The sequence below is a fragment of the Sander lucioperca genome, chromosome 12, assembly GCF_008315115.2.
Source record: "Sander lucioperca isolate FBNREF2018 chromosome 12, SLUC_FBN_1.2, whole genome shotgun sequence".
Taxonomy (NCBI): domain Eukaryota; kingdom Metazoa; phylum Chordata; class Actinopteri; order Perciformes; family Percidae; genus Sander; species Sander lucioperca.
In genome coordinates this window covers 29,257,195-29,283,134 of record NC_050184.1, presented here as the reverse complement: position 1 = coordinate 29,283,134, position 25,940 = coordinate 29,257,195, and the positions used below count along the sequence as shown (strand labels likewise).

At 39.1% G+C, this 25,940-nt stretch overlaps 2 protein-coding genes across 2 annotated transcripts; one reads left to right on the top strand and one right to left on the bottom strand.

The window, feature by feature from the left end:
* Positions 1-1,107: 1,107 nt before the first annotated feature.
* LOC116062238 (glutaminase liver isoform, mitochondrial-like) lies at positions 1,108-16,148 on the top strand. Its single transcript, XM_031316883.2, has 18 exons — positions 1,108-1,425; positions 2,955-3,042; positions 5,974-6,095; positions 8,074-8,203; positions 8,281-8,360; positions 8,493-8,656; positions 9,134-9,192; positions 11,309-11,341; positions 11,436-11,494; positions 11,571-11,637; positions 11,749-11,799; positions 12,222-12,398; positions 12,514-12,645; positions 12,737-12,829; positions 12,977-13,038; positions 14,117-14,193; positions 14,308-14,371; positions 14,507-16,148. Exons 1-18 carry the CDS (start codon positions 1,220-1,222, stop codon positions 14,658-14,660), a joined length of 1,818 nt encoding a protein of 605 aa, XP_031172743.1. The 5' UTR covers positions 1,108-1,219; the 3' UTR covers positions 14,661-16,148.
* spryd4 (SPRY domain containing 4) lies at positions 15,982-21,883 on the bottom strand. The gene is made up of 2 exons (XM_031316888.2): positions 21,729-21,883; positions 15,982-17,078 (listed from the first exon to the last, which is right to left on the bottom strand). Exons 1-2 carry the CDS (start codon positions 21,859-21,861, stop codon positions 16,537-16,539), a joined length of 675 nt encoding a protein of 224 aa, XP_031172748.1. The 5' UTR covers positions 21,862-21,883; the 3' UTR covers positions 15,982-16,536.
* Between the last annotated feature and the right edge of the window lie 4,057 nt (positions 21,884-25,940).

Below are 25,940 nucleotides of genomic sequence, written 5' to 3'. Positions count from 1 at the left end.
GTCCTCTCAACAAAACAACAGTCAGAAAACAGAGACCAACCTGAGCATAGGGTCCTGGAGTGAGTATGCCACCTAGAGGACAAGATAGTAAGGTTTCAATGCATCAGTGTGGGAAACTCACCATGGGGTGTCGCCATCTAGCATCAGTTGAAATGATTCTCTAATGTAAACCTGATTAATTACCTGTTACCGGTATTATTATTTAGCCTATTGGTATTACATTAGCCTACTAGACTAGACAACAACACATGTTTACACCAGTCAATATTTAGACCAAATGACTAATAACAGATTATATCTCTTGAAAGCTGACACACTGACGTCATAAAGGGTATTATTCCTGTTGTGATACCGATAACTGAAATCATGAAATATATATTCTTCTTAAGAGCTAATTGTAAAAAGCATTATTATCATTATTATTACTGTCATCATTATTATTACCACCACCACATCATCATCAATAATCATAAAAACAACAACAACAGCATAATAATAATAATAATAATGTTGTTTTTGTGGCAGTGGTAGTAGTAATGGTAATAGTTCACAGCAAATGCTTTGCAACGCTACATAATTAACAACAGATATCCAGGCTTGAATGGTCTCATTTCTGTGATATGAGTTAAATAAACTTGCACTGGTATATGTCCACTTGTCCAAGGACAGTTTATGTTAAATGATGCAATGTTTGGAGAAGCTTGTTTGTGGATATTAGAGCTCTGTTAACCCAATTTAAACTCAGTCTATAATCAAATATGGGCCACAATTATCACTACAGTAATGTATGTTGATACTGTCCAGATTGACATAATCCATCTGTAATTTTTCTTTGAATTTGGAATATAATACACTGCAAGTTTTTTGAAAAAGCACTAAGTGAAAAAAAAAGCTAAGTACCCTATAATCAGAGACTAGACTAAACCAAATCCAAGTAGGAATAGAACTGAAGTATGAACGTGTTTCCCCTTGTTAATCAGCAGCTGCAGTAGAAAGTGATACCTAAAATCAAACACCGGTTTGGTTTCAGAAGCTGCTGGTTACTGACCCCACCGTCTGAACAGCCCCGCCCCCGATCCTGTACTTTATCCATTCTGTAACTGACAGCAGCTGCTATTAAAGCTCTGAGGACCAAGGGGCATTGGTCATAAATATCTCTCTAGATCAGCTACTAGGGGGAAAATACTGAATTATTAAAGATTAAGCCCTACTTATCACAATGCACTGCCTGAAAAGTCTGAGGACAGCTAACCCGGGAATCTTACAGCTATTTAAAAATGCAGGGATCTCCGCCAGAGTTGGAGCTGACAACATTGTTTTGTCCAGGACGCAGCAACCTGTTCCCTGCTGGGCTGCAGCATCACCCCACACCCACAAAGCCTTTCACTACCAGAAAGACCCTGATGTGGACCAAGGACACCCCAAGTAGGTCACAGACTGTCTCTAGATGAATAAATCACCATTAATTAGCCAAAACATTCCCACATAATATCAATGAGTGAAATGTCAGGTGTATTGTCTGGTTGTAGTGGTCTCATAATTCATGCTAGTAAAGTTAACTAGCTTGAGTAGCTAACTCCTACCATATCATCATCAAACTTTTAGGAGTTTGCAGTGAAATCTTAAAGTTTTTATTATATCTGAAGTGCAGCATTAGCTAATTATAAGTTCAACTTTTTTCCTTGAATATATTGTGGGAAATACTCTTACTGGCCAGAATACCGTGAAGCTAGTTTAGCTCATGGATGTATTAACTAGTAAGTTTAGCAATCAGGCGGAAACAGCTAACGTTAGCATGTTTCTGTCCAAAGGTTAAAAAAACAAACCCTACCAGCACTTCTAAAGCTCACTAATTAGCATGTTATGTATTAATTGTTTAATTTGTACACAAACGAACATGTACGTTAAAGTTGAGGTTTTAAAGGGTTATTATGTGGTTTAATATAAATCATAGAAGCTAACTAGTTATTGGCCCGGCAACTTCAGGCTAATTACAAGACGTTATAGTTACTGCGCCCAGGCCGCTGGTTGCCCGGCAACGTCAGGCTAATGACAAGACTTAGGAAGTTAGTGCGCCCAGCCAAGAAATAGTCTGGTAAGGTAGCTAAGTGCTGCTCGTAAACCCACTTCAGTTTTTGTCAAGGTTAAGCAAACAACATATAATGTGTTAATTATTGAGGTGCTTGTAGCCTGTATTTTTTTTTTTTTTTTTTTAAATCTCTGGGCAGAGGAAAGCTTACTTTCCCCCTCGCTTCCAGTCTTTATGCTAGCTAGCTAAGCTAACGTTAATTGTTTTTTTTTTTGGCTCTAGCTAACATTAGCTACATAACATTAGCCATTTAACACACAGACAAGACAATAATATCAATCTTGTCATTTACTCTTGGCAAGAAAGCAAACAAGTATTCCCCCCCCCCCCAAAAAAAAAAAAATTATTATTATTATATTAAATTATATTATTCACATGGTTATTGAATTACAAGTACACACATAGGGTTTAAGTAAAATAGCCTGGCAGTAGTTGGCATTTGGGTGTTTCATTCAAACGTTACCATTTTACATTTTTCAGCTCTTGTTTATTGTTGTTGTTATTAACACAAAAATCGATAAAGGGAATAATATTTTGAAGAACATGTTTGTATGTTTAAGGTATGCTAGATCCAAACAGTAAAGCAAGGGGCCTGAGAAAGCATACTGTATACTACTATATAGCTACTGTAGGAACCCTTAATTGTATGACAGTATTTTATTCATGGCTTAGAGGCGATGACCTCTCTCAAATACACACTGAACTGGGTCAATGGCTGGATGTTGGCCAGTATTTGTCACTACTGGCCATGTTGTCAACATAAACGTTGAACCACTGCTCAAGGTTTTGTCTTGATACATTGGAGCCACTCCAAATAAAGTAAAGATCATAACATACCTATTTTGTGTGTTGTTTGTTTTGGCAGGAGTAGGTTCATGTCCAGTATGGAGGATCTACTTTTCTACACTATCACGGAAGGCAAAGAGATGATCCCCCTGTCCCAGTTCATCTCTGTGAGTCAACAACACACTCACACTTCCCCCGTCATGCCATGGAATGTTTTGACTTTCCATGACACATGGACATACAATCACGCTCTGCCCTACAGCAGTAGCAGTATTGTATTCCCCAAAAGCACCTAAGAATTTAGTTACATCAACCTTGGAGAGTGATATATAGGAGCCCACAACAGGAATCAAGAGTGTCCCCAGCTGAATGCAGGGTAAAGTTTAAAAGGTGTTTAGGGACTTTCTCATGTAATAGAACTAAATATAGTAGGTGTGACAGTGAGGTAATCACCATCAGATAACAACATGCATTTTTTATATTGAAGTGTAATTTTTTTTTTTGGGTTAAATTTACAAGAATATCTTAAAATGTTGAGGTTGTATCAGCAAATGTAATGATAAACCTCATTAGATTAAAGGCATTTCATGTAAAGAACCTCTGGGCTTATTTAGTGACTTACGTAGATTGTAAGGCACAGATCTCCCTATACATGGGCCCCACACACACATACACACACACACACACACACACACACACACACACACACACACACACACACACACACACATACATTACTGAAGAGATGTCAAGCTTCTGCGATTGTGAACCTGTTCCACAGTACAGTACAGTTGTACATATCTCAGAAGATGAACATAACAGACTGTGTTTTTTGTGCTCTCACACCCACATTTAGCTTCATGTGGTGTGCAACCTTTTAGACAGTTACATAAAAAAAGGCTGACATGGACATCTGGTGACCTCGGTGCCTATGGCAACTCAGTAATTTTAAAAAGGAGCATGCATTTAGGAGAAGAGACTTGTGTCAACACAAGTGGCTTGTTGTCACACCACAGATGACTGGATGTGTTTGTAGAGGTGCCTTGGTGAGGACATAGACGGTGAAAGTGTCAGTATCAATGTGTGTATATCACTGCAAAAACAGTCATCCGAAAAAGCCAGAGTCATGGTCAGCCTACCAGAGTTAGGATTTGTAATTCCAGTTACTGTTGTTGTAGTAATGGCAAGATAGGATGGGAAATCACTGTACTAGTATCAGGAAAATGACACTGAATTACAGAAGGTTTTGGAAACAAGTTGGTGAGGTAAGATTATAAAATGTGTCTCCTCTGAAACATTCAAAGTGTATGTATTTATATACTATATAGCACGCTAACACACTATAATTGAAAATGTAACTGATGATTCATTATGGTCTTGATTAGTTGCAATAAAACATCAGAACATAGTAAAGAAAGAAGTCATTACAACCTCCCAAAGCCCAAGTTTACTTGTTTACTGTAAATTGCTTGTTCGGTCCGACCAACAGTCCAAAACCCAAAAGTATTTAATTTAGGTCACATAAAAGGCTAAGGGCTTTTTCATACCTGAAAGTCTGAACCATGATCCGGACCAAGGTTCATGTTTTTGCTGCATTGTATACATTTGATCAGGTTAGTTTTGGTTTTACAAGCAAGCAAACTAAAGAACTATACATGACATAATTATGTCCTGTTGTCATCACATACGTGAGCAGCGTCTCCCGATACTTGTAATTGATTGGTTTGTAGACAGGTTTCCCCGTCCTCTCATATCCTCTCTCTGCTGTCAGAATACTTATGAGTTTTTTCCAACTGACTGCTACTCTCCCCATGCTACCGCGGCTCTTTTTGTTTTGTTGCGTTGTTGAGAAGCAAGGACACTCGTTGTATATTTACTACCACTTAACAAGTAAACTGCTAATTTATTCTCTGCTCTGATTGCTGACAGCTGTCTGCTCTGAGCACATCCACTGTCACTCTCTTGCTAAACCACACACTACGTACACACTAAGCACTGAGCTATTCCTTAAAAGAGCTACGCTTCTCTTATAACAAGACGATAGCTGGCAGGATCTTGTATTTGGTCTGAAAGTCCGAACAGTCCAAAAAAAGTCTTTCACACTAAAAAAAGGAACTGGACCATGGTTCAGTTTGATCGGGACCGATCAAAACTCTTTTGGTCGGACCAAATTTCGGCTGTTTGGTCTGGACCGTGGTCTGGGGGAGGTTTCACACCTGTAATTTTGGTTTGGCTCAAACTGAAAAGTCCGAAAATCCTGACCAAACGAGGTAGGTGTGAAAGGCCCCTAAGAAAACCACAAATTGAGAACCAATGCATTTGTATCTTGTGTTTGTAAAATCACTTAAACAATTCATTATCAAAATTGTTAGTGATTAACGTTCATCTTTTCAGCTGTACATGACAATGTGTATTTAATAACAGTTCATAAAGATAAATATATAAAGCATATGGGGTACTGTGCTATTTCATCAGGTAAGATGTCAGGTAATAAACTCTATATCTTGCTAGCGAAGCTATCATTCACAAGGCATATCTATGTTTGTTTTGTGTGGTTATACAAAAATGGCTCACAACCCTAAACAGAAATCTTTCAGTTGATGGATAAAACTCTACAATAAGCACACACAAAACTATAAGGCCAGCCCCAACTTAAGCATTTCCTGCCCTGAGGCTAAGAATCACTCACAGACATTCAAGAACAGCAACAGTGAGTGGTTTGCTCACTGAATGAGTTATGACATGAGATGACTCTGGAGCTGATCTGTGGTCTTGTCGGGAGGGTCGTGCACATGATGTCCCCAAAATAGACACACATGGTTCACATTGAATGTCAGCTTGACGTGTGACTTAAGAGAGGTATTTCAGGGATTCAGTCTACGCCTGTATTTCCTCCTAAATCCCATGTAGCAACCCTGAGGCTTTGAAGTCCCCTAACTATAGCCATCTACACATGTTTGATATCCTGCTAATTGATATTACATTAACACTGCTGTCCATGACCCAAAGTGTTTGATAAAGTCTGTCATCTATGACTCCCCTGTTTTTCTCTCTTGTGTATAAATTGCTCAAAACTACCTGATCTACCTCTTCTCCAGGCTTTGAGAAAAACAGGTTTGTTGACGTCTGACCCTCGGTTGCGTGACTGTGTCCATCAGATGCGACAATCCTCACGTGACTCTCCCGGGCCAGTCATGATGGACCAGAAGCTCTTCAGAAGGTGATGAAAGCTATGTTAATTTATGGAGAAATAGTTGTGCACACAGTTATTCAGTTATAAGGGGGAGTATTCAACTCCCTTTTTGTATTTGTTTAACTAAACACTCAGTTTATATCACTGCTGCATAACCAGCTTTATCTGGTGTTAGTTTTCCTCTTACTTAGAAATTGCATATTGAATGACAGCGTGCAAGGTAAGGTAAGGTTATGGGTCTTTCATACTTTTTTGTGGTTAAGTAATAGAGTAAAAGTATGTGGTCAACGCTATTTCAGTCTAAGAGACTGACAGAGACAGGTGTTTTATAGCTGACAGCTGCTACTAACCAAATTCACATGCATACATGGCAGCCAAAGCAGTAAACGGTCCAGAGTGGTCTCTGGGGCTGTTAATGAAAGGGCATCATTCTGGTTGAGCTCCAGACTGTGGTAATAACATTAGTAGACTCAACAGATCTGTAAGCTTCATGCAGATTGCTGCCCAAACGGTATCATTTCATAAGTGTAATTCACTCAATCATCCTTTGGCCTGGAACAGCATGAGGGCAGTCTGGTAGTCCTCATCAAATTTAATTGGCTGTGTTCGTTTTCTTTGATTTGTAAGGTTATACTTTCCTAAAGAACACTCAAGAGCTCACTATAAATATGCTTCAAGAAATAGAGAGAGATATCTCTATATATTTTTTTTAGGAAATGACCCATATGAATAATGCAAGCTCTTTTCACTCTCTTCTCCTGGTGTCCTAAAACCTCACGCTATCATCGCCTTGGATTAGTGAGGGCTGCAGACCAGATATTTTGGTTCAGACCAGCTGTGACAGAATGCACATACCTTTCCTTGAGAGCATACCACATTGCTGACTTATGATATAACAATGAAAATCTATAATAACTACAGTATTAGGATCTGCTGATATAGGCAGGTGTGTTTGTTTACCCTTTTGCTGGGTGTTTATCGGTCCGAAGCAGGTCACTTTAAATGCAGTGTGATGGAAAAAAAAAAATGATGAAAGCCTAGTGAGGAGTTGAGCATTTAGATATAAATTGATTGGAGCTTCAGTTATACAAACATTTCTCAGGCAGAACCAGTCTCAGTGATTGAGGCCGTAGTGTCTGAGTCAAAGAAGCTAAACTTTTTCGACAAATGTTTGGACTGAATTCTGGAGAAAAAAGGGAAAGTGTAAGTCAGGAGGCTTATATTACAACACCTTTTGTTTTTGCTAATTATTAAAAAAAATATTAGGCATAATAATAATAATAAAAATAAAATGCTATCTATCCATATAACTACAACTCAGGGTTAACTAGTTAACAACTGTTAGCTTACTTGCAAAGGTTACATTAGCCATACTAGCCCGTAGCTATCTCTGTTAGCACCTAACTTTCTCCTATGAAAGGTTTAGTTCACCCAAATTAAAAAAACACCTATGTTCTCACTTATCTCTAGTGTTTTCTGGACATAAAGGTAGCTTTGTTTTTTACTTGCAGAGGATTGAGATATTAGTCTCAGACAGTATTGCCTACACACTGATGCAATGGATGTGAATGAAATTTAATTTAAAAAATCTACAGCATGATGTCTTTCCGTAAACAGTGTTCCTGTTACTCTGGATAATCCACAAGACACACTGGCAACAGTTATTATGACGACTATTTTTTTTCAGTAGAAGGTTTAAATTAAAACTGTATTATTCAAATGAACCAGGGAAAAGACTTTGAAATGCACATTTTCAACACCGTGAGCACCAAAAATGAAAATGAAATTCTCTTCTCCTGCATCCGAGCGGTGGCAGAGATCTTAGAGGCTGACATCTCAAAACTTAGATGAATAAAACTACAATCATCTGTGTGGTTATATAGCACTAGGGGTTCCTTGTTTGGTTTGATTTAGTTTGGGTATTTTTGTTGTTGCACTGCAGGATCTGTATTTGAAGTTGGAAATTCTTCTCATGATGTCCGTTTAATAATGTGTCCTCTTGTAGGTGTGTGGGCAACAACATCATGCTGCTGACTAAAGCTTTCAGAAAGAAGTTCATCATTCCAGACTTTGAACAGTTGACCCAGCACATCAATAGGATGTATGACAATGCGCAACAGCAGGAGGCAGGACAAGTAAGTAATAAACAAACAGACATACTGATTCATTGTCTCCTCGTTCATTACAACAACACTCACGTGTCTTCATGCAGGTAGCTGATTACATTCCTCAGCTGGCTAAATTCAGCCCTGATCTCTGGGGTGTCTCTCTGTGCACGATCGATGGGCAGAGGTACAGTAACATCTTCACTTTAATGTGTGTTTCCATTCTGAAAACCTCCACCGTGTGTATTCCCTTACTAACACTCCTCCATTTTTATTTTTTTTTTTCCTTTTTTCTCCATTACATCCTCATGTCATGCAGACACTCTGTGGGTGACACCAAGGTTCCCTTTTGTCTGCAGTCATGTGTGAAGCCTCTGGAATACGCCATCGCTCTGCACGAGTTTGGCAGTGAGCACGTTCACCAATTTGTGGGCAAAGAGCCCAGCGGATTCAAGTTCAACAAACTGTCACTAAATGACGAAGGTAAGTGATTAGCGTAATCGAGACTTTCGCTCCAGTTATCCTCTCTACACAAGAACAAGCACTGACAATAGTACAGTGTCTAATCCTAGTTTTGTAAAAAAGTAAAACTACACAAAAGATGTATTTTCCCCTAGTATGTAATTAAGAAATCTTGGCAACTCTTGATCAGTAATTTCAACAGACTGTGGTTGTTGGCAGAACAAAGTTAATGCAAGAACAAGTTCCTATTTTACTGGTGGGGGGGAATTGTCCAGATGGACTTTTAGCCAAATTGTGTACCATTTTATCACCTTACCTTCATAGCCATTTGCTATTACATACCCTCTTCTGAAGCAAACAAAATTGTACTTTATGTGTTTAGTTTTAGCTGATGTTTCTCTAAGTTCCTCTGATGAAATATCGCCTGTAATTTCAGCAGTTTATTTCTCTTGTGGTTAGGAGCAAGTGAGTGATAACATGTTCTCGTTTCTTGTGCAGATAAACCACACAACCCGATGGTAAATGCCGGAGCTATCGTCCTCAGTTCTTTAATTAAGGTAAAATCCAAAGGCATGTCAACACTGAATACATTTGTAGTTGTGATCAATGCATGAGCAAGTGACAGCCCTGGAGCAGTCACAAATAGGGCTGTGACGGTATAGTTTTTTTCTTACCGCGGTGAAGAAGCAACGTATCACCGCGATATGGCGGTTAATCGCAACCCCCTTACGAGAGTAGCGTAAGTTAGAGCGAGAATGGCAGGGTGCTTTAAGTGAGTGATGTCAGTCCCCGTGTGGTCGCACAAGGAGAGCGAGCGGTAACGGAGAGTAGCGTATGAGTGCCGCTGTGAGGAGGAAAAAGAGTTAGCAAAGTTGATGTAAAGTGAGTTAAAAGTGAACAATAAAACAACAAGCTAGAGCTTCTCAAGACACGGTGGCTTTATCTATTGTCAATACTGCCGGTAAAGTGAATGGCGTCACCCCCGACAAAACATTGGCTTAAACCTTACAACATATAAAAAAGATTGCAGCACAGTGTTTCCATTTCAGCTCAATGTGAGTCTTTACTGAGTTTTGCTGTCATTTAGGGCCACAATGGTTTCTCTCATCTCTGTTGATCCATTCCACAGACAGTTCAGAAAGCTCTTTTGTCAATAAAGTAAAATATAAATAAAATTGTTTGCCGACAATGCCGAGTGCAGTCCGTCTAGCAGCTGAGCAGACAGAGAGCAGATAGGGCAACTCGGCAGTTCGTTTTATCGGGATAAAGCTATAAACAGAAGGAAACTCCGCTAGCTGCAAGGCTAATGTGCAATGGTAAACACTGCAGCTTTTGTTTTTTTTTGCGGTGATGACGGTGACGAGCTCAGACCCACGGTAAACGTTACGTGACCACAGTAATGCGGTAACCGTCCCAGCCCTAGTCACAAATGTATTCGAAATGTCCTAACAAAAAACTTTATGAAATGTAACACTGCCACTATTTGCAATCTGTCCCACAGCAGTGCTCGCAGATTGCTTTTGTCCTGTGAAACATTAAGCTTTCTGGTTTTTGAAAATTACATTTTCATTATGGTTTTTGAAGGCCTAACCGATTGCATCGTTGAGTTCAAGCTCAGTGAGAAACCACAGAATGCTACGTTTCTTAAAGCTGAAACTATTGGTGATGTTGTCTAATCACTCATCAATTTATTGGCTGGTCACATGGTGGCCGTAGCAGCTGAACTATGTTCATCACCATCTGACTGACCAGCCATACAACTTATCTGTAAGCTTTGACCTTATTGTAAGACATGTAGGGTTGGAGTTTAGCCATATATGGTTGTGTATTTTTCCTCTGTGGAGTTTTTGTGACGTTTCCCAGCTGACTGAAGAGATACTCTGGACTTTTTATCATATGTGGGTCAGGTTCAGCAGCGAGGGAGGGTTTCTGTGTGTGGGTCTGACTGCAGGGGCGTCTGTGTGCTTCTGGCCAATTACAGCCCCCAGAAAAGAAGTTGTGCAAGCCGCCCTCGCTTGTGTGTTTAAGTGTGTGGAGGGGAACAATATTTGGTTCTATATTTGCGTATAATTTGTATGCATACTGAGGAGGCTTGATTTCTTACACACACGACAAAGAAAATACAAAACTGATAAAAGCTGTTTTGACTTTTTGGCAATATTCATACCCTGGTGGGAACAGCTATACCTGCAAAAGTTTAAATGTCACAAATGTATATGTTTTGTTCAGAGCACCAGAGAGCAGACACCTGAAAAGAAATTCAGCCAAGTAAATTATTGGCCATGAGGTTTAGCGTGAGGTCATTTCTTCAACTCACAGTAGAATTTGATATCATCCTTAACCTTATACCTATACCTATAGGTTGAGTCATTAAATATGAATGGGACTACGGTCCCTATTTAGTAACTTTACAACTCCGTAATATCCCTCCCTGGTCCATGAAATTCAAGCACAGCCATAAACAGCCCCAGGCCACAGTGTGCATATTGCTACATGGACTGAGGGGCACAAAGACATCATGTACACGTTATAGCTCTACGCCCACCAAAGACTGGACTAAAAACTGCTTTGGTGTCAAAGTACTCAAACACTGCCATCTATAGGGACTCACTGACTGTTGGCGTACTTAAAACTGGCATCAGAATGTAATTTTTTTCCCACCTCTCTTGACAGCCTCATTCAAATAAGGCAGAGAGGTTTGACCATGTGAGTAAATGCTTTTCATTTTCAAACTTTTCTTGATTCCACATATTTATTTGATCTTCCTACTGTACCATGTGTAAATATACTGTTATTGCAGGTGATGGAGTTCTTGAAAAGCTTGGCTGGTTCAGAGTATGTGGGCTTTAGCAATGCAACGTAAGTACTGTGCTTAACCTTATTGTCCTGTGTCACATGAAATGCAACATTCTGAGTACCTGTTATCTTCTTGCAGTTTCCAGTCTGAGAGGGATACCGGTGATAGGAATTATGCAATTGGTTATTACCTCAAAGAGAAAAAGGTGAGTTTTGGCAGTTTAATTACAATCACCTAAAGTACTTGTTCAATGCTCAGGTTTTCAGAACAATTAAACGTTCTGACTGTGTGCTGACTCTGATTTTAACCCGTGCAGTGCTTTCCTGACACTGCAGATATGACAGCAGCCCTTGACTTCTACTTTCAGGTATGAATCTTTGTCTTTAACATTGTAGTACTCTGTGGATGAACCTTTCAAGGAAAAGTTCTACATTTTGGGAAATAAGTCTATTCTCTTACTAGTCGAGAGTTACATTAGAAGATTTATATCACTGTCTGAATGATAAATATGAAGCTACAGCCGGGACACGGTTAGCTTAGTTAGGCATAAAACGTCCGCTGGTTTCCAGGAAGTCACTGCACCCAGCCAAGAAATAGTCCGGCACATAACCCACAACTTTTTTTTAGTTTTTTTTTTACAGATTTGTTAATTTGCCAGGCTAGCTGTTTTCTACTATTTCCAGTCTTTATGCTTTGCTAAGTTAACCAGGCTGCTGGCTGTAGTGTGATTTTTGGTATCGTTTTTCACATCTAACTCTTGGCCATGAATTCCTTTAACTGTTTTTTCAGTTGTGCTCCATTGAGGTGACCTGTGAGTCAGGAAGTGTCATAGCTGCCACACTAGCCAATGGGGGTATTTGTCCAATCACAGGTGAGCGTGTGCTGAGCGCTGAAGCTGTTCGCAACACCCTGAGCCTCATGCATTCCTGTGGCATGTACGACTTCTCCGGACAGTTTGCCTTCCATGTGAGTCACCAGGAACTCGAGGATCTGTTTGAAAGAGTTGTTTTACTTGTTGCTCCGAGCACTCATGACATGTTGAATCCAGGTTGAGACGTTTCTGTTTTCTCCTCTTGTTCAGGTGGGCTTGCCTGCTAAATCTGGCGTTTCGGGTGCTGTTCTGCTGGTTGTCCCCAACGTCATGGGTATCATGTGTTGGTCTCCACCTTTAGATCGGCTCGGAAACAGTGTTCGTGGCATTCACTTCTGCCAGGTATGCAGTCTCCGTCACAGTTTTATTGATCTTATTTTTCTGTGTCTGCATGCTTCAAATATTCCATCTTAATCAACTTTTGATTCACTAGGAGCTGGTGTCTCATTTCAACTTCCACAATTATGACAACCTGAGGCACTTTACCAAGAAACACGATCCCAGGAATAGATCAGATGAAGATTCAGTAAGTTCATTGTGACAGATGTAGACGCTGCAATTCTCATTCAGGCTAGTAAGAAACATAGATATTTCTTGGGGAGACTTTTTTTATGTAAAATGTTTAAGAAACAATCCAGTATTATGCAGTAATGTTAGCCTTTTGATCCATTAGAACAAGTCAGTAGTAAACCTGATGTTTGCAGCCTACAGTGGTGACCTCACTGCTCTGAGGAGGTAAGTAAAGACAAAAACATATTTTCATTTTTCATCACTAACCTCCGACACCAGACGAATACGCCACAGTTGGATGATGCAATCTTAAAGGAACAGTTTGACATTGACATACATATTCACTTTCTTGTAGAGAGTTAATTTTAGAAGATCAATATCACTTTCCTGTCTGTTTAATATGAAGCTGGAGTTAAAAGCAGGTTAGCTTAAAAAAAAAATAAATCTATTATATTTTGGTTGTTTTTAAAAAAAGTTTAAAATGAAGTTTAAAAGAAATTAATTGAAAAGTTGTTATAATGGCTACGCCTAAAACTTAAAGCCACTGAGGGGCTGCTATGCGGACTTAAACAAACAAACAAACAAACAGTCTATGGCTAGTAAACTAGCTGACGCGCTCTCTTCTACCGGACACCGCTCAGTAGTCTCCTGTTGAAAACACAGACTCCAATAGTCATCATTGCATTTTGCTGGGCATTTATTGATCACAAAGTTCTTTATATCAACGTGCAAGAAACCATGTGTCCATCAAGCTCCATCAACAAACATTTCATCATCCACATGAGCGTTGCGCACTGTAGCGATTTGATGCGGTCAAAAACAGTTTGTGCTCCTTTGCTTAACAGCACCCCTAGTTACCTGTTGAAAGGTTCCTACCTATATAGACTTCACTCATATGTCTACCAGTGCCACCAGTGGACAATTTGTGTCCTACACCCAAACCAATGAAAAATGGCTCTTACCGTTGTGTTTTTCTAAAGTCACAACCTTACCTTTTTACATTTAATTAAACAAACAAGATATAACATGTTAAATATTGCGCTTAAAGTTGTTGGTAGGCAGATTTTGTTACCTTTCGGACAGAGCCAGGCTAGCTGTTTAGTCTTTATGCTAAGCTAACCATCTCCCAGCTGTAACTTCATATTTACCATACAGACCTGAGAGTCGGAACTGTTGGCAAGAAAGCGACTAGGCATATTCCTCCAAATGTTGAACTAACCTTTTGAGAGTTAATTCTCTGCTTGTTAAAAGATGTCCTTTCCATGTGTGCTCCCTCACTTCTGTTCTTTTGTTATCCCTGCAGGTTTGCCCTTTCAGCTGTGAACATGGAGCAGAGGGACTACGACTCTCGCACTGCGCTCCACGTTGCTGCTTCAGAAGGTGACACTTCATTATTAGTTCATTCATTCTTCAATAATTCAATAAGTTTTGATATTCAAGCAATTATGAGTGAAATATGGCATTGGGGGTTGCTCATGCACTGTTGTCTTTCAGGTCATGTAGAAGTTGTTGTCTTCCTAACTGAAGTATGTAAAGTGAATCCCCACATGAAAGACAGGTAGGAATTTCTAATATAAACTTATTCATCTGATATTAGATTAAAAATGGTAGAATGGTAGAAAAGTATGCCCATCTCCATATTACTAACCATAACAATCCATCCATCTCCATATTACATTGTGGTATCTATTAGATGGGGGAACACACCTCTAGATGACGCCATGCAGTTTGGCCATGATGTTGTTGTTTCAGCCTTGCAAGAGTACATAGACGGCAACGCACCATGCAACACAGAGGAGCAGAAGACCACACTGGATATGTACAGTACGTTGAAAAGCATCGTCTAAACTAGAGATGGTCCGATACCATTTTTTGCTTCCCGATACTGATCCCTGAACTTGCGTATTGGCCGATAACGAGTACTGATCCTATACCAGTGTGTCATATATTTTATTATGTTTTAACAGCTGTATACTACTATCCCTGTATGGAAGTGATATGAGTGCTATCTTTGTTGTCAGGTTTAACTCTTTGCGAAACATGAACAAACACAAACAATGAATGCCATAGAACTTTCTTTTATTATCCAGTTTGATAGTGAGTCATAACGGGAAAAGAAGATAAATAAACTACTTTAACATAGATTTTCTTCTGGGCTAAATTAGGTGGTATCGGATCGGTGCATAAACTCCAGTACTTTCCGATACCGATACCAGCATTTTAGGCAGCATCAGAGAATACTCTAGTCTAAACCACAAGGGATCATAAGGGTTTGTAATGGAAATTAATCTATTTTTTTTGAGAGGATTGAAAGGACACAGGATTATTGAGAGACCTGATGAATGATTGTGTATCTTTAATATAGTAATATGTTATATATTTAGACTGTTGAAAAGCTATTCGATGCAATATTAAGTCCCTTTTAATGTATTTCTGCAGACTGGAGAAATTGTTCAACAATGTAAAGTATCAACAAAGCACTATATAATCAGGCAATCTGTTGTTTGTGTGGAAATTACATTAATTTAAGCCATGATTTGGTTTGTGTTGCAATTTTAATGAACTGTTTTTGTGCTCAGCTTCTGATAGAAAATGTCACTGTGATGTAAATATCTAATATATTGTGCCTATTTATTGTTTAAATATTGAAATATATTTTGCTTCATCGGTATGTCATTTAATCAGTGGATTTTATGGCCCTGTGTAATAACTGTATATATATATATATATATATTCCCAAAGCTGCTATATTAATTATTCTAACTCAATAGGAGGTGATACCGTTGTATTTGTGCCTGTGACACCGGAAGGACTGTTTCATTGTAGTTCATTGAGACTCATAGGTCAGTTTATTCACTGCTGATACCTTGTGTTGATGTGGTTATTGTTTTCTTTATAGCTCTTTTTATTGGTCACTTGTTATTAGAGAAACATCTGCATATTTCAGGCGCTGAGAACAGTGCACATTTGGGTTACTCTAACACAAAATACATAATTCAGTTTATGTAAACACCAATGTGTTTCAAGTTTGACATCGGGAAATTAAAGCTTTTGCTTGTTAGTATGTGTATGCAGTGTACTACTTAGAAACCAGACACAACAAAGCCATGTGATAAAAAAGCAATATTCTACAGTTTAATCATCTCAAATGAATGCATTTTATTCACATTGTTTTATTTCATTTAACTCAGTAAAAGGCAGTAAAATTATTCCTCCACAACACATGACTTAAGCTTCAGTCTGTCGCTGTAAATGTGTATAATCTTGCTATATGTAATGTAAAAGCTGTTTCAGTGAAGTTATTTTTATTAAAACAATATACAGTATGAACATGAGACTAAAAAAGGTTTTGTTGTTGATTTCAGCTTTGTAACGGTGTGGGTAATGTAAGAACACAGCTTAAAAAAAACAACTTAGCAGTTAATGTTCCTCTCAAAAACAACCATACATCTTTTTCACATCAGTTAGTCTGAGAGGTAATACATGAGGTACAAACAATAACAGCTATGTGCTATGATTGCCTGAGATAACACACAAAGTATAAACTTGCATTGATAAGGTATTCATTACAATGAACCATCTGGACCACAGAAAATGAACCATCATCTGTAATTAAGCTGTAAATGATTACATAGATATTGCTTTCTTTCCTGTTGTGATAAATGCTGCCACGGTACCAAACACAAGCCCACGACCATCACAATCATCACAGCTCATCCTGCTTCACTTCAGGCCTTCAGGCTCCTCCAGACCAGAGTGTGTAAGCAGTTCCCCGTCCCAAAGTCCAAACGCCGGGCAGAGGGGAGTCTTGAACTGGACCTTGATGGTGTGAATGATTGTGGGTTTTTTGATGTCCACCAGTCCCAGAAGGCCCGCTTGGTAGTCAAGCAGGATGCCTATGCGGTCTGGTTTGCCCACCAGTGTCACAGGAACTATCTTGTTGCTGGTCATAGCAAACCACTTGCGCTGAGCATAGCCAAACACCCAGGAGGAGCTGTTGGTTCCCACACAGTCCTCTCTGGACATCAGGGCCTCGGCCACACCCAAACGAAACTCTTGAGACTTTTTGACCGTCACCTCCCAGTAGTGTCGTCCGCTGCCGATCTTCTCATTGCCAAACACAACGGCCCAGTCTCGGAAACGCTCTGGGTTGTCTGGCACATAGCTGGGGTCCAGACCCAGCATGCGGTAGATGACGGCAGTGTCTTTCTTGAAGAGGTCCAGACTGCTGTGAGCTGTCTGCTCATCAAGTCTGAACTGAAGATCTACAGAGAAAAAGAAGAAAAAAATGTTCATGATGACTTTTGATATTGACATTTGACACGGAAAGCCTCATTGATGTATCGATTAGTACCCAAATCTGTCTATGCTTGTGCTTACCTGCATCTATAAAAATGTTTTCCCGTAGTGTTATTCATTTATTTATTTTTTAAATATCAAGTCACTCCATTATTTGGGTATTATTTATGATCAGATCAGATCCCTCATAAAATCATGTAAATCACTGGCTCCCAAACTGAGTTTAATAAACTTTGTTTGACATTTTGAATTTTAAATTAGTTGCTGCATTGTACAGATGGCAGAGTCATCATTACTGTTATCACTTATTAACACACCTGTGCTTTTCCTGGTGTGACCATAGACTGTATATTAATTAATATTAACAGTCTATGGGTGTGACAAGTCAAAGAAGATTGATCTGACGCTAACCTATCAAGACCGATCAGGTTAGCACACGTTTTATACATCCATGGTCATAAGTGGGAAAGCCCCACCTGCTGCTGCTGGCAGTAGATAAAAGTGTGGTAGAAACGCCCCTCTGCAATTTGATTGGCTATTTGCCGTCTGGTTGTTATCGTTTGCTCGTAGTCGGCAGCAAGTAGTATTTCATTCTCGAGAAACGTGCGTACGACCAAAAACAGGCGTAGGACGGGCGTACGCCGATTCCTACGCAAAGCAAGGGATTTATCAATTTGAACGTGAGCGTAGGCTGTGATAAAATCTCACGTCTGGTCTGAACTCGTGTACGCAAGTTTTCGAGTCAGTGTGGACTTGCGGTGCAGCATATAAAAAGTTTAACAGGAGAAGAAGTCATCAGTTGATCACTTATCAGCAATGGCAGATCTGGCTCTTTTAAAAGACCTCTATTCGCCGGTACAACAGTGCACACGTACGCACACGGGCCACGGTGGAGCGCTCTATCGGATTGATTAAGGGCAGATGGCTCATGGTCTTGCATCAGCGGGGAGGGGGGGGACCCTACTATACACGGCAGAAAAATTCTGCAACATAGTTTTAGCCTGTGGGGTTCTGGAGCCAGATGACCCGATGCCCAGAGAGTAGAGTCCAGCACAGCCCCAATTGGGGGCTATACGAAGGAGACAGGATATTATTCCTCCCTTTTAAAAAGGTATATTGTTATGTTTGGCAATGATACTCAATACAGGAAACATGACGATACACAACATTTATTTCTGCCATTGACCGATATATTTCGGCTTGTTTTTCCAGCCCCTCTGCTGTCAGGAGACAGGGTCGAGGTGGTGGTCCAGCACGGGGGGGCGGAGGACACGCGCTCTCCCTCGCAGTTCTGACTCATGAAAAAAACACGAGTAAGATAAAAGACACTGCATAAACTCCGCTACTGTGTGTTTATTTAAATATACGTAAACCATGTAGGCCTAAGAGATTGCAATATAAGCCTGTATATTACTATGGGGACTATAGCATATGTCAAGGATGTATAAATTAAATAAACTTCAGCTGGAGTCCGATTTACCACAGCAACACTGTTCACTGCATCAGTGATCTCTTTCCATTCCACATTCTTTCTACAGCCTTTAATACGTTTTCAGGCTGACAAAACTACAAACAGTGCAAATGAACGTGAGATATCAGGGTTTCAATCTCCACCTCTGAAAAGTGCCTCTTCTTAGCCGGATTACATCTCGCCATGTCGTAAATTGTAGGGGCGAGGCCTCAAATCCCAGAATATATTGGGGCGTGATATTTAAATTACGATCGTTTCCAGCCGCTGCATTTATCAATGCCCTCATTTATCAACCTAACGTAGAAACCAGCGCAGATATGAGCGCAGAAATCATCTTACGACAGGCTTCACGTGTGATTCATGAAACGTTCGTATCACACCAATCAGAGCGTAAGAATGGTCGTACATTGATAAATGCAGCGGCTGGAAACGATCGTAATTTAAATATCACGCCCCAATGTATTCTGGGTTTTGAGGCCTCGCCCCAAAATAGGGTTTTCAGGCTTTCAGGATCTGAAGCATCTTTCTGAGAGGATTACCAACATGAAACCAGCAGGACAACGCAGTAAAGTTACTGCGGTCACGCCATCTGTGCTTCGGAGAAGCACGGTCACGCCATCTACGCTTAAAAATATATTGCGCGTCTACACGAGGTTGCGTGGTAGGCTCAAGGTGTATGCGCTTGGTGTCGGCAGACTTTTTAAAAAATATTCATAATAAAATAAATAAAATCAAATTGTTTTCTGCAAACTCCACCAGATTTTTGTTCTTCATCTCACTGATTACCACTGTGGTGATTTTCATGTTGCTTTACTGTTTTATTATTTAATAATTGCCACAGCAATATTTAATACATTCATAAAAAATAATAATCAAAATTGTTTTCTGCAAACTCCACCGGATTATTGTTTTACATCTCACTGACTACCACTGTGGTGATTTCCATGTTGTTCTATTGTTTTATTATTTAATAATTGCCTGCCAAAGTCCTATACTGGAGGTGCCATAAAAAGACTTTGGTCCATAGTTCCAGGCAATGACTGTCATATTTGAGTACAGTGCATCACTTAATACTGTCATAGTGAAAATCAAACAATTTTACAGTATAATTTTGGAGATTTTTGGAAGCAAAGTCCCATACATCTGCTGTAAAATGACTAGAAAGGTGCCTCAGGTGGGTGACACCTTTTTATAGTTATTATGTGATATTGCAGTACTACAGAGCGAAAATAATCTTTTGTATATTAGTGTTTGACACAGAGAGCAACTGTGCCATGTGCGCAACGACAAAACCACCCAGCCACGGACCTTCCATCACTGACTGGGTAAGTTATTGTATGAGTCTTTTAATTTCTTAGTTTTTATTATGCATTTTCTTTTGAAAATACAAAAGATAGATGACAGGAAGCAAAGGTTAGAAAAATGGACAACGACATGCAACAAAGGTCTATGGTCAGAATCATTTCAGGGAAGTTGTAGTTCAACCATCACCCACCATGGCGTCCTCTGAATGCAAAGATAACGGTATGTCTTTTTAAGTAAAAGTGGTTATATATTTACCTTTTACAGATTCAGCGTGACAGCTGTTCCTGGTGGTTTCATGCCCAGTGCCTACAGATGGACACAGCACAGCTTGATGCTGTGAAAACAGGTCATTGGGATTGCTGTCTGTGTCGGAAATGATGCCACATACAGTATGTGCTGTGTCATAAGCTAACAGTGTTGTAAATACAGTACATGTGTCTTGATTTACAGAGCAACGTTTTTTGTATCGCACCTACAGTTTTCAGGAATGTAGTGTGAATGTACTCTAAAAAATTTTATGGCACCTCCAGATTCATGTTTACTCATTTTACAGCAGAAGTATGGGACGTTGCTTCCAAAAATCTCTGGACTTGTAAAACTGGACTTGCTCGGCAGGGCAAACATACCAAATTGACAGCACATAACGTTACAAACGGGGAATTGAGCAATAACGGTCTAAGAGCAAATTGAGGAGAACAGGTATGTGCTCAGATTATCACCTGGGGTAAACTGTATGGGAAATGTTAAATAACGCATTATGTAAAATAGGGCTGTCCTCGACTAAAGAAATTTTTAGTCGACTAACACTTATATGATTTTGTCGATTAATCAATTAGTTGATGTAATCGACAGAGCTGTGCTCTTTGAGAGGTGGTTAAGACTAGAAAAGCACAATATAAATGTAGTTAATTAACCATCTGTAAAACTGAGTTTCTCCACAATTAATCCTGCAAAAGCACCACTTTAAATCTTGTGTTTACCAGAAATGTGCTCATAAGTTTCTTGGAAATGAGTAATTAAGCATGAATAAGCATAAAAAATGCGTCATCAACTAAAGAAATCTTAGTCGACTAAAACCAAAACGACCGATTAGTCGACTAATCGACTAAGAGGTGGCAGCCCTAATGTCAGGAGGGAGGAAATGCCCTTGTGTAATTTCCTGATTTTGCATCTGTGCAAAGCATAGCTAGATGTATTTAAGAGAACAAAGTACGTTAGTTGTTGCGCCGAGTTTTGCATCCACCTCTCGGGCAACAAGTAGCTAAGTGGCTCTCTACTAAAATATTGATGATTCTAAACGTTCAAAAATTATAGACTTCATATTATTTATCACCATTGATGAACCTGACAAATAATATATTGTTTTAAACAGTTACGGGTAGGATGAAATTCTCGACAGGCATGCAAAACTCGGTCCAACACCCCACCATTTTTCACCAAAAAAGGCCACTGTCTTGTGTCTACTCTACGTTTGAGCGAAGACACATTCGCGTTTCAGACTACAACGCCAGCTGTAACTCTGTTTAAAAAAAGATCTGACGATCACTCGACGACACTTGCTGAACGTTTTCCTCGACTTCGTCAACTTTTGTTTGCTTATTTGTTTTGCCAGGAAGATGTGTTAACGGTTGTTTCGTTACTATGTCTGAATACAGCCCATTACCGAGTTTGTTGTCGTGATAGGATTAATTTAGTTATAACGGGAGAAGTCCTATCAATAACAATAACAAAATGTCATTAACTTAGCCGTCAGTAGCTGCGCCTGTCGGGACGCCGACCTCTGAAGCTGCAGCCCAGAAGCTAACAACTCTTGCTTAACTTTTACAAAACATTTACTCACTGTTCCCTGTCGAGGTGGATATGTAGCATATCCTCGCTGGCAGACTGACCCTGTGTGTGACTGACAGGGAGGTGACAGTCCGTCCTGGTCCTGCCAGGCGACATAGACGGGCTACTTTAGCGACCATCGCCATGTTTTTCACTGCTGCTGCTAACTTTCTGGTTATCAAAATGTAGCAGCAGCGCGCTCTGCTGCCCCCTGCAGGCCTGGAGAGGATCCTCTAGACCACCAGAACATCAGCACCAAGGACAGCAGACAGCCTGTCAAAACCATAGACAGTATGGTCAAAACTGCACAGTCTCAACATTTGCAACTGTGTCACTTCTCAGTAAGTATACCTCTTAAACCCCACTGATCCACAGCCAAATATGTCTGAATTTTGGGAAAATGTGTATAAAATTATCCACAAGACATCTAGAATTTGTTGAAACGGTGCAGCCTTAAAAAAAACAAAACATATTAGTATTGGGTTTAAATGTTTCTTCAGTTTTAACATTAGGGTTGCAACAAACGGTTATTAATCTGCCGATTTATTCTTGATAATCATATATTAATATAGTAGTAAAGTAAAGTACATTAAACATCATAAATGAGTGAAAAGTGCCCATCACAATGTCTTTCTTGTCTGTTTTGTCCAACCAACAGTACAAACCCCAGAAACATTCATTTTAAGACATAAATAAAGCAGCACATTTTCACAATTGAGAAGCTAGGGTTCGGGAATGTTTGTCATTTTTGCATAGAAAATGGCAAACGATAATAGTCTGTCGATCAACTAACTCAACAAGGTTTCAACGCCACTAAACCTCATGTCTTCAGTAAACAACAAGCTGAAACAGAATATACAGTATGATACTATAGTATGATACAGACAGTGTGGAATAAGAAGAACAACCTGAAAGCTACTTAATGGGAATTAAAAAAGGGAAAATTGGATGTTAAGGGGCTACATTGATCAATCCTCTGGAAATAAAAACTTCTTATAAACTCAACTAACTAAAATAACTGTCTGAGAATTAACATTGTTATTATTTTCCCTATAGATAGTATCTTGTGCTCTATGTATGGTGTAGGTGCACAGCTATGCGGCGAGCTAAACAGCAGTAAAAGAAAAAATGCACAAAGTCCACAAGCATGCAAAAGTAAAAAGAGTAAAATACACAACAGTTATCCCGACAGTTATTCAACAGTTACTTAAAATGTTGTTTTAGCATTACAGACAGCTAGGTTAGTATAGTAGCTAGCTTGGTTAGCAGTAAACTCATCATATTAAACAAAATACGACTACATCTCAAATTAACAACCACAGAACAGCTGTAATAAAATAAGTACCTACAGATAATGCTCCAATAAGCGCATTAATGGACTGTAGAGTGTAAACTCCCTCCAGGTTGCTAAAATCCCCCACATTCCTAGAAGAATACTGACCTCATTGATTTCATAAAAAAAAAAAAAAAAACTCAAAATCACATAGATTTGATGTTTGGCATTTGGCTGTAAACAAAAAGCAATGGGGATCCATACTAAGTGCCAGCTTTAAAAGAGGGAACTGTGGGTTAGGACAGCTGTTGAATACTTAAACTTTAAACTCATGTTTGGATTCAATAACAAACAGTACAATTTGGTCTTTGCAATATTATTACGACTGTTGTATTACTCTACAGAAGTGGTGGAGGACGAATTCAGATCATTACTTAAAAGTCCAATGGGTAGGAATTTCTCCCATCTAGCACTGAGATCATATATCGCAATCAACTCTCTCGCACCACATAATTCAAAGTACGTATTACAGCTACGGTAGCCTTCACTCTTCGAAAAGCCGGTCTCTTGCTCTTTTCACTATCCTTTTTCTTTTTCTGGGCGAAGAAGAAGACTCCTGTTCCTGAAATTTGGATTTTGAATACGTGTGGTCCTCCTTCTTCAAACTTGAAGAGGGCCGGGAAGCTACGATACCCCAGCGAAAACGCGAAAGGCGAGCAGTATGTCCTGTATGTCCCTTACCAGCTAATGTATTTCAAGATGGAGCATGAATATGGAGCGTGTACCCCAGTTCATGTGAATGGAAATGTAAAATTTCAAGCCAAAAGGAATACTTGGAATTGATGGTGGAGGTAAATATTTATGAAAAAGGACACGTTTGTGAACGGGCAACACAGATTTTAATAATGAACAACTAAACACGTTACACACTGCATCTTTAAGTAAAAATACAGGACTTGAGTAAATGTCGTATGTCTAAAAGCATACACCTTTGTGAAAAGTTTGCTTAAGCTTCATAAATATATCAAGTTTAATACACATCTCTGCATTAGTTATAGCTGTTTATGCTGGATTTGAGATATTAACTGCTCCTGGGCAATGTGGCAAATGTAGTAGTACTTTAAATGTCACAGATAAGAATCTTATTTTCCTGCTGTTGCATTTAAGATGGCTGATGCATCTTTCATGACATGTAATACATATTTTGATATATTAACAAAGCTTGATTCAGCCTTGCACAGCCAGGTCCATTATTCACACCAGTATCCAGCTGGGGAATAAATGTCATTGTTTATTCATAGTCCAATCTAAATATGGCACATATCGTTATTTTTCCTTTGTGGTGCCTGATGAGGACTTTGTTTTGGAGAGTAGCTGTAACTTCAGACACCCGCACCTCACACTTCTGAAAGACATGTTGGGTTGCGTAGAGCCTTCTCATTCAAATATCTTTCTCAAAGTCACATCTGAATTTAATTAATTCAGAATGTAAGCAAAAAAAGACAAGTCATGAACAACATACAGCACTACACTACAACGTTACTATTCTATACTATAAGGAAAGAAAAAAAAACAAATCATTTATGTAAAAAAAATATAAGCAAAGACAAAGATTCTGTTTTCAACTTCTCAAACGTGAATACTTCCTGATTTAAATTTTTTAGTCTTTTCAGTCTATAATAATAAACGGTTTATCTTTAAGTTTTGGACTGTTGGTCGCACAAAACAAGCTTTAAATATGTTAACTTAGGCTCTCACTGTTCTTTATAGTCTTTATTGTCACACCAGCAGCGAATAGTGGACCCAAATGCAGAGAGGAGACAGGAAGGCAGGAAAAGGTTTGAGCACTGGGGTTTATTTAATCGAAAACAAGGAAAATGCAAACAGAGATAGTCCCCAAAAACCAAGGGCAAAAACTACTATCCAAAAAATACAAAACACAAGGAAATGAAAACCAAAAACCACAAGTGTCTTCAAAAAACCAGGAACAGATAAAAAAAGGAAATCCAGGGAGTAACAAACTAGAATTGACTGACACAAGGAGAAGACGCAAAACAATCTGACAACAGACAAAGGAAACACAGGGGCTAAATAAACTAGGTAACGAGAAGACACAAGACAGGTGACGCCAGGGCTGGGGAACAGGTGGAGCACATCAGACAATCACACAGGCGGGAAAACAAAGGAAGTAAAACTAGACATGACAAGACAGAAAACAGACTATCAAAATAAAACAGGAAACAGAACATAAACAGGGAAATACACAACAGGGAACAGTAAAATACACAACAAAATATACAGAGACCACAGAATACAATAAACACAACAGGAAACATACAGAAATAATGATACAGGCAACAGAAATGTCCAAAACCACGACATTTATAGTAATTTCATGGTTCACATTTTATAGATTTTATTTAGACATTTTATAGACCAAACAATTAATTGATGAATCATAAATATATAAAAGATTAATCAATAATTAAAATAATTATCAGTGGTGGTAGTGTATATTACACTTAGGAGCTCAGTACAGTTTCACGTGTTGTTTTTCAATCAGGCTGTGACATGCTCCGAAATACTTAAATCTATGGCAATATTTTTTTTTTTTCCCAAAGTAAATACTGAATTGGTTTTGGTCTTAATACTGTACAGGCTGCAGGCAGTGCTGCTCTGTCTCCATCTCTTATAGTTGGCATATGTTGACACAGTCTGTTTATTTTGAGTTGCCAGATTTGTCTGGGCAGTGGTCGCTCAGTCTGTATTTGGTTAAATGGACTTTTCCACCCACCAATTTTACACATGAATTTCAGTTTACTCTTCATGACAGGAGCACTCTTCAGCCTGTTGAAACAGTATATAGTCTTCTGCACACACAAAACTTAGGCACATGCTTAAATTCCTCAGAAAGACAGAGGAAAGAAATGCTGAATGACACATTTTCAATGG